This window comes from Dromiciops gliroides, chromosome 4 (genome assembly GCF_019393635.1).
Source record: "Dromiciops gliroides isolate mDroGli1 chromosome 4, mDroGli1.pri, whole genome shotgun sequence".
Lineage (NCBI taxonomy): Eukaryota > Metazoa > Chordata > Mammalia > Microbiotheria > Microbiotheriidae > Dromiciops > Dromiciops gliroides.
In genome coordinates, this window is record NC_057864.1 from 484,517,760 (window position 1) to 484,537,008 (window position 19,249).

Genomic DNA, 19,249 nt, shown 5'->3' on the forward strand with positions numbered 1-19,249 from the left:
CATCAGAAGTTAGTGAAGAGAGAGGTAAAAAGCAAACTTCATCTAACTATCTAAGAGAGCCCAGCATTTGTCCTCCCACCAAGCCGCAGTCCCAAAACAAAAGGCCTCCCTCCCCAGAAGCCTCCTATGAAACAGGAAGCAAGGCAGTACACACACACACACACACACACACACACACCTCTCCAAGCTAATTGGTTGGAAGCTCTGACTGACAGGACCCATGGGCGGCAAACATCACTTCCTGATGCCAATCTGATCTTTGAAAGCCCAGAGAAGGTCACTTCTGGATGCTAAAGTCACATGCTTTCTTTTCAGGCCAGAGCTCACAATGTCCATCCCGGCAGGGGTGTCACTCCAAGTCTCACAAATCAAAGACAGCTCCAAAAGGTTCATGATGGACAACCCTCTCCATGTCCAGAGAAAGAACTTTGGAGTCTGAATGCAGATCAAACCGCACTATTTTCACTTTGGAGTTTTTTTGTTTCTTCTTTCTTGAGGTTTTTCTCTTTTGTTCTGATTCTTCTCTCATAACATGACTAATATGAAAATATGTTCTGGGGCAGCTAGGTGGCGCAGTGGATAGAGCACCGGCCCTGGATTCAGGAGGACCCCAATTCAAATCTGGCCTCAGACACTTGATACTTACTAGCTGTGTGACCCTGGGCAAGTCACTTAACCCCAATTGCCTCACCAAAAAAAAAAGAAAAAAAAGAAAAGAAAATATGTTCAACCTACTGTATAACCTGTATCAGATTTCTTGTTCTCTTGGGGAGGAGAGAGGAAAGAGAGGGAGGGAGAAAAACCTGGAACTCAAAATCTTACAAAAATAAACGTTGAAAACTTTCTTTATATGTAATTGGAAAAAAATAAAACAAAATACTATTTTTAAAAAAAGAAAGGGACACAGAACAAGTTAAGACCTAATTTTGTTAAAACATATGCAGAGAAATACAGAGAGAAAGAGACAGCACACACATGAGCACATAGCTTATTTGATAGAAAATTGAACTTGGAGCTCTGAAGAGGTAAGTGGGAACCTCTGACACTTACTGGCCACTCATTAAACCCAGAGGATTAAGACATTCAAAACCTCAATGTTGTCTCCAACTTCTTTTCCCTGAAATTCAATCAGTGGTTAACCTCAAAAAGCCTCAGTTTCCTCATCTGAAAAACTGGGATAATAAGAGAACCTACTTCACAGGATTGTTATGAGGATCCAAAAGGATAATACACTTAAAGCTCTTTGCAAATTTTAAAATGGTGTATACATTTACCAATAGCTTTATTTCTTTTATTCTTATATTATCTGTTATCAATCAATGATTTGGAATCTGTTGTTTTGTCTAGGATTTCATTCCTTATTTTGCTCCATTGCTGAACTGTTGCTCACTGTGAAAAATTTTAAATGAAGAAGTAGCAGCTGCTGGCCAGGTCCAAGGCAGCATCAGTCATTCACAAGAAAAGCACCAAAGAGGAACATGCTACACCAGACCACCTATTATCGCACCTGCCCTGCTCAATAAAGAGGCAATAATTAATTACTTTTTCCTAATTCAAGTTGTATAAATGCATGTAACATGACAGGTCTACTTTCTAATTTTCAGATAAGACATTCAACAATTAAGTAACATTATTGCTTCTACAGTGGAGAAGTCTTTGGAATGTGTTTTAAGAAAAATCCTTATCACGACACATTTTTACTGTCCCCTTCCTTCCCCACTTCCATCCCCATTTATTTGCCCAAAGCAAAGAACAAAGCTCTTATGAAATTCACAGCCACAGAAATTTCTATTTCCATGAGAGACTGGTGCAATAATTAATTAGGCCCTGGGCCAAACCCCCTCCCCCATTCACCTGACATGGGAGGACTGACTTTTACCACCCATACATCCCAGTGCGGAAGCACAGAGGTGCAGCAATAACTTAACTCCCAGATTTCCAAGAGGAGTCTTGGATTTCATCATATTGACCCAACTGACAATAAAATAATTAATATTTTGATTACAGCACTTACCAAATTCACTTCAAACTCCCTGATTAGCCTCCCCAGGCCCTGCCAGATATCCTGTGATTGGCTACCCCAGCATCAGTGTGTGTGCCCTCTTGGGGCTTCCTGGGCAAGGAATAACTTGGGTCCAGCCCCATCCGAGCCCCAGGAAAGAGGCGGATTACCAAACCCTCCAACAAAGAGCTCACCTGGCAGCTGGTCACAAGGAAGAGGCCCCGGTTTCTCTGAATGTGAGGGGGGCTGCTGCTCTGCTGCAGAGACCTCCCGCACCCTTCCCATATTCACAGCACATTTGTTTTTCTGCAGTTTATGTCCACTCTCAGGCACATCCTTTTCTTGAGAGGTTCCAGCTTTCTGGAGAGCATGGCCCGGCCTCGGGCTTCGTGTTAACCTGCAGCTGCTCAAAGCCCGGCTGAGGCCCTCCATCTCTGAGTTACCCTCTCCAGGATGGGGACCACAGGCCTCTTCCAACTCTCCCGCACCGAGCTGGTGTGCCTCTGGACAAGCCAAAGCCGGGGCCTTCCTGAAGGCTTCGGGCCCATCATTAGGAAGCATCTCCACTCCCATACGCTCAGGGTTTTCCAACAATGAGGCTTTATTTGGCGAAGCACCTCGCATGTTCATCCCGTTTTTTGTTACAGCCTCTCGCACCATCCCCCCTTTCAAAGGCAGGTCTGCATCCGAACCAGCATCAGTCACGCCCATCTCCTCCAACTGCATCTTCTGGGCGACATGATTTAAATAGGAGCGGAAGCGGCCACTGCGGTGCTGCTGGACCAGCCGGGCATAGGCATTCTTCTGTGGGACGGCGAGCTTGTTGGCACTCTCTCTCACTCCGCTTCGGATATACCCCAGATGATCCATGCTCCAAGGGATATGCCCACACTTTAAAGTGATGCAAATAGAAAAACATAAATTACTTTTAGCACACAAGAGCAGTAAATTGAATACTACATCAGAACAGAATAGGAATCTTAAGTCTGAAATAATCTAGTCATGATAATAATAGGTTTAAAAGTAAAAGCGATTTCTTTAAAATTTTTCCAAAACTCCTGTCAAAGTCTGCTTCAGACTTCTTATAGCATTAACTATAAGAAACGTAACATCAGCTTTCACGTAGGAGGGCCACTGGTTAACCTTTGATGTAGAATGTGGCCAAGCTACGGTCAACGGACTCAGTCCAGTCATGTGGTGTCAACAAAATGGACTGGGCCCAGAGTGAAAAAAAAGAAAAGCCTTGAAGCTACTTTGCCTTTCCCAAAGCCTGACCCATTCAAACTCTTTTTAGCTAAAGACAAACTACCAGGCACAAATATGATCTCAGACCTATCTTACACAATGAACTGCCTTCCTTATTTCTATCTAAGTGTTTACCACAGTGGTCTGGATCCAGGGGGGCTCCCAACCAGAGTGGCCTCACATCCAAGACTGGGGAGCCAGGGTAACTTTTTCCAGACCTACATCCTGCAGGATGCAAACCTAACCCTAACTCTAACCCTAATTCATATTTCTGCCCTAACTAAGTGACTAAAGACAGACCTTCTTAGAAAAGAAGGTCAAAGGGCTTGTGGCCTACCTCGCCACTAACTAGGTTGGCAGCATGAATGGTGTATTCCTTTGGGGGGGGGGGGAGGAAAGGAGGGAAGGAGAAAGGGAAGAAGAGAGCAAAGGAAAGGAGAATCCAAAAAAAAAAAAAGGCCAAGGTGAATCCTGAACTGTTGTCTCTAAGGAATAAGCAACTGCTCGTCCTATCTGCCAAGTGATATAAGGGCCAGTCAATCAAGAAGCATTGATTATGCACCTGCTATGTGCCAGATGTGGGATACATGAGGGGCAGCATGGTACAAAAGACAGGCAGCCAGTCTCAGAATCCAGAGACTGGATTCTGCCTTAAAGACAGAAGCGATTCAACCTGTCCTCAAAGAGTTTACATCCCATGGGAAGAATACAACACATTCAGAGATGAGTAAATTCAGGACCTATTTTATAAATACAACATGATTTCTTGGGAACTTAGGGAAGTAGGGGTGGGAATCAGGAGAGGCTTCTTAAAGTAGATGGGACTTGAACTGAGCCTTGAAGGGAACTAGGGCCTTCAAGAGTTCAAGCTAGGGGGCAGCTAGGTGGCGCAGTAGATAAAGCACTGGCCCTAGACTGAGGGGGACCTGAGTTCAAATCCTGCCTCAGCCACTTGACACTTATTAGCTGTGTGACCCTGGACAAGTCACTTAACCCTTATTGTCCTGCCCCCCCCAAAAAGAGTTCAAGCTAAAGAGGGAGAACATGACAAGTTTGGGGTCAGTCTGTGTCCAGGTACAGGAAAACTCCCTGCCAATATACGTCAAACCAGATGACTCCCATCCCCACAAATGGTCAGCCAGAAGCTCATGTTTGAGAGAAGCTACAATTTCCTAACATCTTTTAAGAAATCATGAGTTATTTCAGCACAAACCTCACTGAAGCGTAATCTAGTTTAAAGCAGAATTGTGCTCCACCAAATCAAATATATTTTAGTCAAGCAAGAGTTAATCCCAGTGAATCTCATGTTCTTGCATATTCAGTGACTTCAAAGCCTCCTCAATAAGGCTCTACCATTACTCAAGATTTTAGACCAATTCACCAACATTCACAAAAGAAATGCAAGCAAAAAAAGAAATTTTTAAAAAATTTCAAGCAGATGAAGGCTGCCCATTGTTCCACATGTGAGATGCAGGTGAATGGAAGCCACCTCTCTTAGGCAGTGAACTGGCTCAGAACTGAAACAGGAGGAGGAGAGCTGGACTGCTTGTGGAATTAAGGCAGCACTTTTAATGACAAGTTTCTCCCTGGAACAAAAAGGCACAGCTACTTAACACTAAGATTCTTCCAGTAACACTATCCAGCTGAGGTGCGAAGAATACCACTGTCCCTGAAGAATTCATATTCCATAAGAACCATCTCCCAATAAATAAATGATCAAAGATATGAACAGGCAGTGCTCAAAACAAAAAATGCAATCTACCACCAACCATGCAGAAGAATGCTCCAAATCACTAATGATGAGAGAAATGCAATTTAAAATGACAAAGGTTTCATCTCCTACTATCAGAACGGTAAGACAAAACAATGTAAATATAAAAATGATCAATGTTAGAGGAGATTCAAGAAGCTGCACACACGAGTGCACTATTTATTTGGTGCAGCTATGAACTGGTCCAATCATTTTGGAAAATAGCTTCGAACTGCATTAGAAAAACCATACATACCCTTTTTTTAAAAAATAAAAGTATTTTATTATTTTCCAGTTACATGTAGAGATAGTTTTCAACATTTGTTTTTATAAGATTTTCAATTTCAAATTTTTTCCCCCTCCCTTCCCCCCCTCCCCAAGACAGCAGGTAATCTGATATAGGTTATATATGTACAATAACATTAAACATATTTCTGCATTAGTCGTGTTATAAGAGAAGAATCAGAGCAAAAAGGAAAAACCTCAAAAAAGAAAAACAACAGCACCAAAAACAAAAGAAATAGTAGGGTTCAATCAGCATCCATATTCCACAGTTTGGTTTTTTTCTGGATTTGGAGAGCCTTTTCCATCACGAGTCCTTTGGAACTTCCTTGTACCATTGTATTGGTGAGAAGAATCCAGTCTATCACAGTTGATCAACACATAATGTTGATACTGTGTACAATGTTCTTCTGGTTCTGCTCATCTCACTCATCATCAGTTCATGTAAGTCCTTCCAGGTTTCTCTGAACTCCTCCTGCTCATCGTTTCTTACGGCACAATGGAATTCCATTACATTCATATACCACAACTTGTTCAGCCATTCCCCAATGGATGGGCAGCCTCTCAATTTCCAATTCCTTGCTACCACAAAAAGAGCAGCTATAAATATTTTTGTACATGTGGGTCCTTTTCCCTTTTTAATGATCTCTTTGGGAAAAAGACCCAAAAGTGGTATTGCTGGGTCAAGGGGTATGCACAGCTTTATAGCCCTTTGGGCATAATTCCAAATTGCTCTCCAGAATGGTTGGATCAGTTCACAGCTCCACCAACAATGCAATAGTGTTACAATTTTTCACAGCTTCTCCAACATTTATTATTTTCCTTTTTTGTCATATTAGCCAATCTCATAGGTGTCAGGTGGTACCTCAGAGATGTTTTAATTTGCATCTCTCTAATCAATAGTGATTTAGAGCATTTTTTCATATGGCAATAGATAGCTTTGATTTCTTCATCAGAAAACTGCCTGTTCATATCCTTTGACCATTTCTCAATTGAGGAATGACTTGGATTCTTATAAATTTGATTTAGTTCTCGATATATTTTAGAAATGAGGCCGGCGCAGGTAGGTGGCACAGTGGATAAAGCACCAGCCGTGGATTCAGGAGGACCTGAGTTCAAATCTGGTGGTCTCAGACACTTGATACTTAATAGCTGTGTGACCCTGGGCAAGTCACTTAATCCCCATTGCCCTGCCAAAAAAAGAAAGAAAGAAGGCCTTTATCAGAAGTACTAGCCATAAAAATTGTTTCCCAGCTTTCTGCCTCCCTTCTAATTTTGGATACATTGTTTCTGTTTGTACAAAATCTTTTTAATTTAATGTAATCAAAATCATCCATTTTGCATTTCATAATATTCTCTATTTCTTCTTTGGTCATAAACTGTTCTCCTCTCCAAAGATCTGAGAGGTAGATTATTCCTTCCTCTCCTAATTTACCTATGGTATCACCTTTTATGTCTAAATCCTGTACCCATTTTGACCTTACTTTAGTATAAGGTGTAAGATGTTGGTCTATGCCTAATTTCTGCCATACTATCTTCCAGTTTTCCCAGCAGTTTTTGTCAAATACTGAATTCCTACATACATATCCTTTTATCCAGAGATGCCACTATTAGAAACAAATTACCAAGAGGTCGAAAATTGGGGAAAGTGCAATGAATAAAACCCTTATGGTAGCAATTTTTTGTGGTTAAAAAAAAGAGGGAATAAACTTGACACTCATCAATCAGTAAATAACTAAAGAAACTGTGGTATAGGAATGTAACACAATATTATTACGACGTCCAAAACAAAACATATTAAGAATTGAGAGAAAAACGGAAAACCGGTAGGAATTAACAGTCACATAAGCAAAACCAAGAGAACAAAGTACAAACCCTGAAAGACTTCAGAACTCTAATCAATGCAATCGCCAATTTTGAATGACAATGAAAGACTCCACACTCCTCCAGGGAAAGAGAGGTAGGTATTCACCTATAGACAGGTAAACAAACCAGCAAGTTTTCAGATGGAGAAAATGTGTTGGTTTGTTTTGCTCAAATATATTTCTTACAAACTCCCCAGGAAAAGGAGACATAGGAAAGTGACAAGACATTAATTAATTAAGGGAAAGACATAAACAATATAAAAACAAAAGATATCAAAAATATTTATTTTTTTTAAAACACAAAGAAAATTTCTCTAATTGTCTTTGTTGTTGTTGTTGTTTTTTGGTGAGGCAATGAGGGTTAAGTGACTTGCCCAGGGTCACACAGCTAGTGTTAAGTGTCTGAGGCCGGATTTGAACTCAGGTCCTCCTGAATCCAAAGCCAGTGCTCTATCCACTGTGCCACCTAGCTGCCCCTCTAATTGTCTTTTAAAGAATTAAAGGTAGATGTCACCCAAAGAACAATAGAAAGATATATAGTAAGCTTGAGTAAGCTTAGCACATTACCAACAAAAAAAATTATTCAGTAAAAGTGGCATAACAGATATTAGACAAAGGAAATGGAAGTGAGTCAGTCATGTATCAAGAGCAAGGGGAGGGGGCGGCTAGGTGGCACAGTGGATAAGCACCGGCCCTGGATTCAGGAGTACCTGAGTTCAAATCCGTCCTCAGACACTTGACAATTACTAGCTGTGTGACCCTGGGCAAGTCACTTAACCCCCATTGCCCCGCCAAAAAAAAAAAAAAAAAAAAACAAGAGCAAGGGGAAACTGATAGTCCATGTACCTCTCTGGTACTCATTCCACGTCAAGAGATCCCCCAATGGGGCAGCTAGGTGGCACAGTGGATAGAGTACTGGCCTTGGATTCAGGAGGACCTGAGTTCAAATCCAGCCTCAGACACTTAACACTTACTAGCTGTGTGACCCTGGGCAAGTCACTTAACCCCAATTGACTCACCAAAAAAAAAAAAAAAAAGAGATCCCCCAAAAGACCCTCCCTCTATGACTGTTAGACCCCAATGTGCCCAATGGCCATATAAGATAAGGGCTGGCTCAACTGAATAAGAACCACTTAAAATCGACACTGAGGAAACCACAGCTCCAAATAAAGTAAATATTCATTCATTCATTCAAGGAAATCTAGGAACTAAAATAAAGAAGCAATGGCAGAAAAGATCTGGAGGAAGATTTGAGCCAAGCTGGCTTCTGACCATATCATTCCACCAAAACTTGTCTCTCCAAAGTGACTGATGATCTCTTAGTTGTCAAATCCAAGGGTCTTTTTTCAATCCTCATTCTCCCTGACCTCTCTGCAGCCTGTGACACTGTTGATCACTCTCTCCTCCTTAATACTCTGTTCTCTTGAGGGGCAGCTAGGTGGCACAGAGGATAAAGCACTGGCCCTGGATTCAGGAGACTCTGAGTTCAAATCCAGCCTCAGACACTTAGCTGTGTGACCCTGGACAAGTCACGTAACCCTCATCGACCCCCCCCCCAAAAAAGAAAAGAAGAAATATTCTCTTCTCTCTAGGTTTTTGGGACATCCCCTCTCCTTGTTGTCCTCCTCCCTGCTGCTCCTTCTCTACTCCTGTGCTGATTCCTCCTCCAGATCACACCTTCTAACCATTAGTATCCCTCAGGGGTCTGACCTGGGCCCTCTTTCTCATCACCCTCCATACTATTTCACTTGGTGATCTCATCAGCTCCCATGGATTTAATGACCATTTCTATGGTGATGATTCTCAAATCTACCTGTCCTGCCCCAGGATCTCTTCTAACCTCCAGCCTTTAATCTCTAAATGGGGGCGGCTAGGTGGCTCAGTGGATAGAGCACCGGCCCTGGAGTCAGGAGTACCTGAGTTCAAATCCGGCCTCAGACACTTAACACTTACTAGCTGTGTGACCCTGGGCAAGTCACTTAACCCCAATTGCCTCACTAAAAAAAAAAAAAAAAAAAGGAATCTCTAAATGGACGTCCATGGACATCTTAAACTCGCTATGTCCCAAATCAAACTCATTCTCTTTCCTCCTAAACGTTCCCTGCCCTACCCCTACCTTCTGTGTTACTAGAGAGGGCAACAGCACCCTCTCATTGCCCTAGACTCACAACCTAGGAGTCATTCTGGACTCATCAGTCTCCCTGCCCCACCCCCTCACCCAGCAATATTCCATCTGTTACCAAGATCTATAGATTTCTGCTTTGCCACATCCCTCCAATGTGCCTCCCTTCTCCTCTGACACAGCCCTCACCCTAGTGTAGGCCCTCATCACCTCACACCTGAAGTATCACCACGGCTCCATAGGCTCAGTGGGTCTTATTGCCTTCAAGTCTCTCCCAACACCAGGCCATCTTCCGTTCAGTCACCAAAGTGATTTTCCTAAATTCCCCCATAAGCTCCAGCGGTTTCCTGATACCTCCCAAGATCGAATATAAAATCCTCCATCTGGTGTTTAAAGCCATTATAACCTAACCTACACATACACACACCTTTCCAATCCTATTGCTTATACACCCCTCCCTATCCAATGTACTCATTCCATCCAGTGACCCTGACCTCCTGTCTGTTTCACAAACAAGCCACTCCATCTCTTGGCTCTGGGCATTTTCTCTAGCCGTCCCCCATGTCTGAAACATTCTCCCTCCTCATCTTCACCTCCTGACTTCCTTCAGACCTTAGCTACAATCTTATCTTCCTCAGGAAGCCTTCCCCAATTCTTCTTCATTCTAATGCTTTCTGTCTGTTTACACAGCTTACTTTGTTTATATTTGTTTGCCCATAGTCTTCCCCATTGCGTCTATGTGGCTCAGCTTCTTCAGTGTCTCATTGCACAGAACCTGGCATACAGTGGGTGTTTAATAAATGTTTAATTGCTACATGGCAAAGTAGATAAAGCACCAGCCCTGGATTCAGGAAGACCCGAGTTCAAATCCGATCTCAGATACTTGACACTAGCTGTGTGACCTTGGGTAAATCACTTAACCCTCATTATGCCGCCAAAAAAAGAAAAGGTTTAATTGAAGGATGTAACCTGTATGTTTTTTTCTTTCAGGGATCCAGCCTAAATTCCAACCAATATGCGATTCACAATGGATTAAAGATACAAATGGTGAGCCCTCTGGAACGAAGAACACAAAAACACCTCCTTTGGGTACCTGACTCGGTTACCACAACATTACAGCCCTAAGGACAAGGACAAGAGAAAAATGTTGCCTAAATGAGACAGCAGGAAGCCAAGCCAGGTCCTCTGACTTCAAACTCAGCACCATTACACTTATGCCGTACCATGTTTCCCCAGCACAGAATCTGTCCATAGGAGGCACCCAACAATGATGGCAAATAATGAATTGTTGTCTCCAAGGACCACAGAAAGAACTTTAAACAAATAATTCAAATTGCCAGAAAAATGTAAACAGGAACCTCATTGAGAATCGACAGGGTTTGGCGCTTGCGTGCAGGCCCAGGAGCCTTGGGCTTATGTCCTAAGACAAGCCTACATGTCTAAAACAGAGACAATCCCCTACCCTTTGACCCACTGCTAGACACATACCCCAGAGATGTCCAAGACCAAAAGTCAGGTCCCTTATACGACAATTCCTATGGAAACAACAAAAGAAAACCTGCATCATAATAATGTCCAAGCTTGGCACCCAAGAAGAGGGAAGAAAATGCCCTTCCCCCATTCTTTGTAGAGGAGAGGGGATGACTGGTGGGGACCACTGCATGCACTAAGATTCCACTGATGGGCTGCTGAGTTTTGCTTTCTTTTCTTCTTTTTTGGTCTTTGTAGCAAGGGAAGGAAAGATCCATTTCTTTTATATTGCCCAAACAAGAGCTACTTTTTTAAGTATGCAAAAGGGCAGCTGGGTGATACAGTGGATAGAGAGTTGGACCTGGAGTCAGGAGGGTCTGAGTTCAAATCCAGATTCAGACACTGGCTAGCTGTGACCCTGGGCAAGTCACTTCACCCTGTTTGCCTCAGTTTCCTCATCTGTCAAATGAGCTGGAGAAGGAAATGCCAAACTGCTCTTTTACCTTTGCCAAGAAAACCCCAAATGGGGCCACAAAGAACTGAACAATAAACAAAAGGAAAACTGGGAACGTGTCTCTTCCCTGCAGGCTGCAAAGATGGACCGATAAAAGCCAAGGTGAGCCAGGAATCCTGAGTGGAGCCACTATCCTTCCTTACAGAATCTGTCACCTCCGTTTCATCCCTAAGCCAAAGAACTGACACTTAAGTTGGGCTTCATTTTCAGTTTTACCTTCATAGTGAAGTTGGTCTCATAGGTATTATCCTGTTTTACAAATAAGGACATGGAAGTTCAAGGAGGCTCCACTCCATGAAGTGCCCAGGGGCACCCAAGCTCTGGACACTCCAAGGACAGAAGGCTAAATGGGGGGACAAAAGTAGGCCAGTGTGGCATGCCCAGAGCCTGAGCATGAAGGAGAGTACAGGCAGATGAGCCTGGAGTCCCACTGGGAGATGCTTCAGCTGCCAGGCCAAGGAGTAGGATTTCACTTTTGTCCTAGAATGGGAAGCTTCACAGAGATCTTGAGTAAGGAAATGCCACGATCAGAGGTGCTTAGATTATTATGGCTGTTCAATGGGCAGCTGGCAGTCTGATAAGGATGCTGTGGCAAGGTCCAGAAGAGACCACGGCAGCCTAACTAGGAAGGTGGTGGCCAAGTAGAGAGAAAGGCTCACAACCTTGTTGGTCACCTGTCGGACTGGGAGAACAAGCAAGAATACGACTCCCAAAATGCCAACCTGGGTGACTAAAAGGATGGCAGGGCCTGCCCGAAAAGAAAGAAGTCTGGAGAAGGGAGGAGTTGGGGAGAAAGATAATGCTTTCTACTTGGAATATGTGGAGTTTAAGGTACCTCAGGATAATTGACTGATCCAAGTTCACTTTAAAGTCACACTTATTGTGACAACTCAATGAAAGTATTTTTAAAAATAGGTTCTTTTTAAGGTCTAAAAAATCAGATTTTCTTTGTACACAGACAGCACCATCTCCCAGTTTTCTGACGAGTGCTCCTGTGTGCAAACGAGCACACACATAGGGATTCCCACATGCAGGTTGTCCTTGGATCATTTTACATTTGTGTAGGTGCACAGACAGTCACTGAGTAGAACCATCAGAATCAGCGTAAGAAGGAATAGTAAAAGTTATTTAGGCCAACCTTCAAGACAGTACAAACATCCCATCTGCACCATCCATCCCTAACAGATGACTGACCAGGTCCAGTGCTCCCCAGTGAGCCGATTCCATCAGGTAACTAGTTCTTCCTTATGCTCAAACTTCTCTCCCTATTGGTCCACAGCTGCATTCCAGATGGAATGACAAGACAGAGCGGCTCAGGGCTCCCTCACCTTCCTCCATGCATATCCTCCTGCTCACCTCCTAAGCAATCTGACAGACCACTGAGGCCCAAACCTTCGCCCTCATCAGCCCAGCCCTGCTGCCCACCAGGCCCAAGGTCCCCCTGCCCATCCTTTCCAGTGTGGTCCACTGGAAACAGATCTACCTTCATCTTCAGTCTCCTCATCTTCCATGTCTGCCACCTCCTTTCACTAACTAGACTCTACCCATCTCCCAAGGCTTCTTCCACATTTTGGGAAGCCCTCCCTTCTGCTAGCCACTCTCCCCACTTGGGCAGCCTTGGAAATTCAGTCAACTACTCCCTTCTTCCCAGTCCCTTCTGGGCCTTACTGCAGCAGCAGGACCTCCTCTCAGGTCCCTCTCACAAGCAGACCTCCCAGACACTCTCCCACCATTCTCTAGGACTTGAGCATTTGACTCAATCTTCCTTTCACCCTTTCCCTGCCATCATCATTGATGGAGATGTCAATATCCCCATGGAGGACCCCTCCCTCAAGCCCATGTCCATCCCCCACCAGGGTCATCCCAGCAGAGCACCCGCTGACCCCTGAACTTCAATTAAACATTTAGTGAGCAGCGTACTGGGTCTGAGGCACTCTGAGAGAGCCAGAGATCTGAGGACAAAATCCCAAAAGCCTCTGCTATTATGTGAGGGAGAACGGTTGCGCAACATCAAGTCAAGTGGCACATACAAAGTAATCCAAGGTGACTTCAGCAAGGAAGGAGTGCTAATAAATGGGGTGACCCAGAAAGGCCTAGCTCCGAAAGAAGCACACACCACAGATTGCTGTTCCCCAAACTTAACTGGGCCCTCCCGGCCACTAGGCAAACCTCCTGTACCTGCCTTACCCACCTGTGCCCCTCTTCACAGCAGCTCCTGAAACCTTTCCACCCTTCCTCAAACTTGCCCTGGTTCCACCTCCCCCCCACTGCTGGTGCCCTCCGGCAGCTGGCAGCAGCCCCTGCCCCTTTCCAGTATTCTTACACTGCATTCTCCTCCATGGGCTCTTGGATCCAGGGACAGACAAGGGCACAAGACAGCCATCTCTTGGCCGCAGGCATTTCCTCTGGCTGTTCCCATGCTTGGAAGTGCACTCACTCTCCATCTCGCTCACCCTCCTCCCTCCTCCCTTCTCCCTCCCCCTCCTCCCAGTCACCTTCACCTCCCCCTCCCCCTCCCTCACCTCCCTCTCCTCCTCCTCCAGGACTCCTGACCCCGCCGCTAAACTGCAGCCTCCTACAGGAAGCCCTTCCCAAGCCCTCTTCATTCTAGCCTTCCATCCATATCCCGGAGAGCTTGCTCACTCGCACGAGCTTGTTTGCTTCTTCCCCCCCCCCCCCATTGGACTGTGCTTTCCATGAATGCAGAGACTGGCTTTTGCCTCTTCTGAATCCCTGGGGCTTGGCATAGTTCCTGGCACACAGAACAGGCACTTACTGAATGGCTATTGACTGATTAAGCAATGGAACCACTGGCTTCAACTATGACCTCTATGCAAATGACTCTCCAGCCAGCCTATCTGCCTCCAGGATCTTATTTCCAAGGCCTTAGTGATGACCCAGCTGCCCATCACCAAGTACCAGGCTGAAAGCATCTCCTCTTCCCATCACAGCCCTGTGCCAATAAACCAGGGCTCCATCCTCTGAGTCAGGTGGCATATTCTTAACTCTTCCTCCTCAAACATCCCACAGCTAAGGAGTCATCAAGTGCAGATGATTCTACGTGGCCAAATGTCTCCAATCTCTCCTTGCCTTTGCACTCCTGTCTATTTCTTCCACCTCGGTTCAGACCCTTATTTTGCATCAATCAGTCAATTAGCAAGCATTTATTAAGCACCATGCCAGCCACCACTCTAGAGACTGGAAACAATTCAGGGCCAGCCAAAAAGAAACCAGACACCTTCATTCATCAGTCAACACCAGGGTTCTACCGACAAGCCTACATTTCCCATTTTTTCCACAAGCAAACCAAGCAGCTATCAAATGCTTTGACAGAATCATGATACATACCAAGTCTAAGGCATGATGTGCCAAGCTTAGCCCCCAAACCTCAGCCTTCTGTAATTTAACACAAATGTGTCATTACGCAGTACGCTTTTCAGTCAGGTCCTTTTGTTAGACAAGCCACACAAAGGTGAAATGGGATTGATGCCCCAGCTCCCAGCCTGTTATCAAGACTAATTGAGGAGGGGGAGAGGAGGGATGTGTACTTTCTCCCCTACATCTCAGACTCCAAGCTGTCAGCTTCCAACTTGCTGCCAAGAAATGGAGTTAAGTTTCACCCCAACTCCATGGCTTCCCTTGGGCAGGACCAGAGGATGACAGGCAAGCGAGGTCAAAGGTCAGAGACAGGCTGGGGCTGGATACCCATAAAGAAAACTCCCCATCCCAAAGCAGGAAGGTGCTTTCTCTACCACGTGAAGGCTTAAAGAGTTGTTTGGCCCCTTCAGAGATGACGTGACCTGCCCAAGATCACCGCTCCACTGTCACAACTAGGAATCACAGGTAAAGAGGACTATCTGCAGAAGCAAACTGAAGCCAGGCAGAAAGAGAATGTCACCAGCATTGAATACTTCTATTAAGGATTGGAACGCATTTCCAACAACACGCTTCTCAGTCAGAAATTTTATTATAGAATTATAATATGTAAAAATATACCCAAAATAGCATGAAAAACCAACCAAAATAGCACAAATATGCCAGAAAAAATAAAATATTCCGAACGGAATTTCAATGGCATTTTTGCTACTGGCTAGAATATGGAGAAAAAGAGGCTGACCCATCTCAGGCCTGTGTAGCTTTTACTTGCGATGTCTGTGTCTTTCTCCCTGGCAACCCTGGTCAGGCCTGCGTGCTCTTCTCGTGCCCTCACTCCCCAGTCCTGAGAGAGGAAATGGGCTCCTTGCTTCGACTACCACATCCCCTTGAGGCTGGCTCCCATTCTAGTGGCTGGCCTGTGGTTGAGGAGCAAGCAGCTTCCAGGTGTTCTCCATCTTTTCTCCAGCTCAAGAGGTGCCACACAGTCTCCTCTGCACCCGGGCCCCACTTCGCACCTGGGGACTTTCTTCCATGTCTCCCATTCCATGAGTATGCTCAAGTGCCAGTTCTCCCAGCTTCTCTCCTCCTCTTCAAGCTCACCCCATACCCCTCCCTCCATCAATCAGCCTTGAACAAGGACCTTGCTCTCAGACGCCATACGATGGGCTTCTTCCTTCCCCTCTCTCACCTTCCTTTGTCTTTATCGTAACCATCTTTCCTGGTTCACCACCTGTGCTCAGAGCTAACTTTCCTCCTTCAGTCTGAATTCTATCCAACCCGATTTCACCCAACAGAAATTCATTTGTTTATAGCCCACCATGCTCAAGGACACTGTGCTAGTTGCTTTCCAATGTTTTCCAGTGAGTGATTATACCACAGAACACGTGAGTATAGACACTGTCACTGAGAAGGAACCAGAGGCCATTAACAATCCGCTGATGCAGAGATGACCAAATCCTAGCCCTGGGTCATTTTCACCAGCCACCCTCCCCTGCAGCCCCCCACCCAAACCCCCTGGAGGCAGGGAAACAAGCTTGGGTGCCCCTGGCGGATGCTCCCCTTGATCCTCAGCCTCTTTTCTCCGCCCTGATTCTCCCACTCCCTGCGTCCCTCTCACCTAACACTCCATCCTAGGCACAAATACTTATGACACAAAATAAAATAGGACCAGTACAAGGTAGGATTGCTCCAGAGAATGGGCAACACTTGTTCATTTCTTCCCCCAACACGTGAAGACAAAGGAGTAAATGTGTAAATAGACTTTGAGAGACGCAGAGAAAAGGTATTATACAGAATCTTCACAGTTGGCAAAGACTTTATAGGTTATCTAGAGCAGGGGTCTCAGCCCTTTCTGTGTCCAGGACGCAATCTGCAAGTTTTTAAATGCATAAAACAAATTACAAAGAATTAGAAAGGACATCAATTACAGTGAAATAGTCGTCCAAACAATGAAGGACAACTCCCTCCCATTTTACAGATAAGTAAAAGTGAAGCTTAACAAGCAGCTAAGTCACTTGTCAAGGGTCCTGCAAGAAATGAGTAGCTGAGCTGGAACTAGACCTCTAGCCCCAGATTCCCAGCCCTCTCCCAAATTCACTCTGCTCCAGGTGAACGGGGAAGCAAGGTTATTAATTGGACACTCTAGCTTCTGAAATTGATCCTGAAATCTGAGCAACCCAAAACAAGCTTCATTTTCGGACAAATGATAAGACACATCACCACACAGCGTAAAGGAAGAAATCATCACCTCCATTACAATGGTAAAACTAATTTCTAATCAAGGTTACAAGCATCTGTCAGGCACTTACTAAGTCCTGGAGATAGAAGGAAAGGGGGAAAGTCCCTGCTCTCCTCAACCTCATAATCCAGGAGGGAAGACAAGAGGCAGACCAGATAAACAATGGAGGGAAGGCACTGGAATCAGAGGGGGTGGGCAGAGGCTTCTTGGGAAGGTGGGCTTTTAGGTCAAGCCGAAGAGGGAGCAAATTCCAGGCTAGGAAGGCGACCATGAAAACAGCGAAGGCCTTGTCCCAACATCTGGGAAGGGCGGCCCCCAGTAGAAGAGGACTAAGAAGGCTGAACAAGTGGGAGGGGGCGGTTCTCCCGGGCAAACATTGCCCACCATGTGAAATCCTCACTCTCACAAGATGAACTAAGGCAGAGGATCCTGTCCAGCTCTAAACCTGGCACACAGCAAAGGCCCAGGTAAGATCTGAAGAGGTCTGCCCCAGGAGGGACCACCTACCCCAAAGGCCAAGCCCCGGGGGGCCAAGACCAAGGCCCAATCAGGGCTCATTGGGCTAAGAGACTACAAGGGGGGTTGGGGCCAGACGAAAGCAGGGAAGAAAATGGGAGGGGGGGAGGTCCAGGAGTGGGGCTGGGTCCCAGCTCAGAGAATTCTATTTAATTATTTATAAGTTTGTTTGTTTATTTATTTAGTGAGGCAACTGGGGTTAAGTGACTTGCCCAGGGTCACACAGCTAGTAAGTGTTAAAGTGTCTGAGGTAATATTTGAACTCAGGTCTTCCTGACTGGAGGGCTGGTGCTCTATGTCCTGTGCCACCTAGCTCCCTCCCCCCTCAGAGAAATCTAAGCAGGGAGTAACATTCAGAACCACGTAGTTCGGCCCCTTCCTTTTACGTAGGGAGAAATCGAGCTGTGGGGTATGAAAGAGAATCCTGCCAACCACGAAGAGGATCCAGAATCCCAGGGTCAGAAAGGACCTGAGCCACCCCTTCCACCCTGCCCATTCTAGTAAGGGAGATCCAACATGGCACCCACAGGGCTGGTGCCTCCTCCCAGATATCCAACCTAATCTTCCTAATGGCGGGGGAGCGGGAGGGGGGAGGGGGGGGAGGCCGGACAGCTGGGAGTCCCCTGACTCAAAGCCCCCAACCCCCCAGGCCCCCACCTCCCTGTGCTCTGAGCTTCCTCCTGGGTTCTGTTCCAGACCCATCCACCCCGCCCTGGCTGCCTGACCTAGAGCAAGTCTTCTCCTCCCGAGGCCTCAGTTTCCCCATTTATACCATGCCCCGGGAGGGGGGGGGGGGCGGAGGTACCACGTGCGGCTCATCGCCTCACGAAGCCGCGAGACGCGGGTGCGCATGCGCGAAGGGCGCACCGCCTCTTCCCGCTCCCCCCCGCCCGTACACACACACCGCCACTTGGCGCATGTGCATAGGGCCCGGGGCCCGCGTGCCCTCCCAAGGGTGCGGGGGGAGCGGGACGCGGGGTGCGTGCCCCTCGCCGGCGGAGTCGGGGGCGCCAGACGTGAGGGGAGACGCCCCCTGAGCGCCGAGACGCCCGTGGCAGCGGGGGCGGGGCCCGGCGGCCTGGAGTACGACCGGCGGGAGGCACGGACGGACAGCGGACGCACGACCCCGAGAGCCCCGGCTCCCACCCCGCGGAATTCAGGCCCCCGGGACGGGTTGTGGTCACTCACCGCTGCTCCCGGCTCCGGCCGCCGCTCCGGCTCCAGGTTGCTAAGGAGAATCCACTTCCGGGTCGCAGGCCGAGCGGCTACGGGCTGCGGCTTGGGCCAAAAGAGGGCCGGGGGCGAAGCGTGCTCGGGGAAACTAAGGCCCAGAAACGGCCGGGGCCTTCCCCAAGGTCCCAACGCGCATCAGCCGGGCTTAGAACCCAGGCCTCCCGAGGAAGGGAAGACGCCTCGGCCTCCTTCGGGAGCCCCTCCCCAGGACCCCACCCAAGGGGGCTCCCTGTTTGTTACCTCCCCAGGGTCTGGTGTGGTCGCCGGACTGCAAGCTCCCGGAGGGCAGGCCCAGTATCCCCATCAGACCTCCGGGTAGCACATAGTAGGTACTGACTGACGGCCTCAAACCCTCCCACCTACTGTGTGCCGAGCACCGTGCTAAATGGTATACGGATGTCTCCTCTGAGTCTCACACCCACCCTGTGCTACTATGATACCCATTTCACTGTTGAAGAAACTGAGGCAAAGGGGAAGTGACTTGCCCCAGGCTCACACAGCTAGCAAGGGCCTGAGGCTGGATTTGAACTCAGGACTTTTGACTGCAGACCCAGGGCTCTATTCCCTGTGGTGCCACCTAACTGCCTAATGTTGTTCTCTGTGTTGTATTAGACCCCCGGGTTCTGAACCTGCTTT

At 46.7% G+C, this 19,249-nt stretch overlaps 1 protein-coding gene across 3 annotated transcripts in view; it reads right to left on the reverse strand.

Moving 5' to 3' along the window:
* DIS3L2 (DIS3 like 3'-5' exoribonuclease 2) overlaps nucleotides 1-18,633 on the reverse strand; it is a 334,795-nt gene extending 316,162 nt beyond the window's left edge. Inside the window, exons 1-2 of one of the 3 annotated variants that reach the window (XM_043963979.1) lie at nucleotides 13,574-13,681; nucleotides 2,197-2,893 (exon numbers count right to left, since the gene is read on the reverse strand). In XM_043963979.1, coding sequence (XP_043819914.1) covers nucleotides 2,197-2,893; nucleotides 13,574-13,669 — 793 coding nt within the window. In that variant the 5' untranslated portion in view covers nucleotides 13,670-13,681. Of the gene's footprint in view, nucleotides 1-2,196; nucleotides 2,894-10,754; nucleotides 10,788-13,573; nucleotides 13,682-18,568 lie in introns of those variants that run through there. The other 2 variants (XM_043963980.1, XM_043963981.1) reach the window with 2 other exon arrangements.
* Between the last annotated feature and the right edge of the window lie 616 nt (nucleotides 18,634-19,249).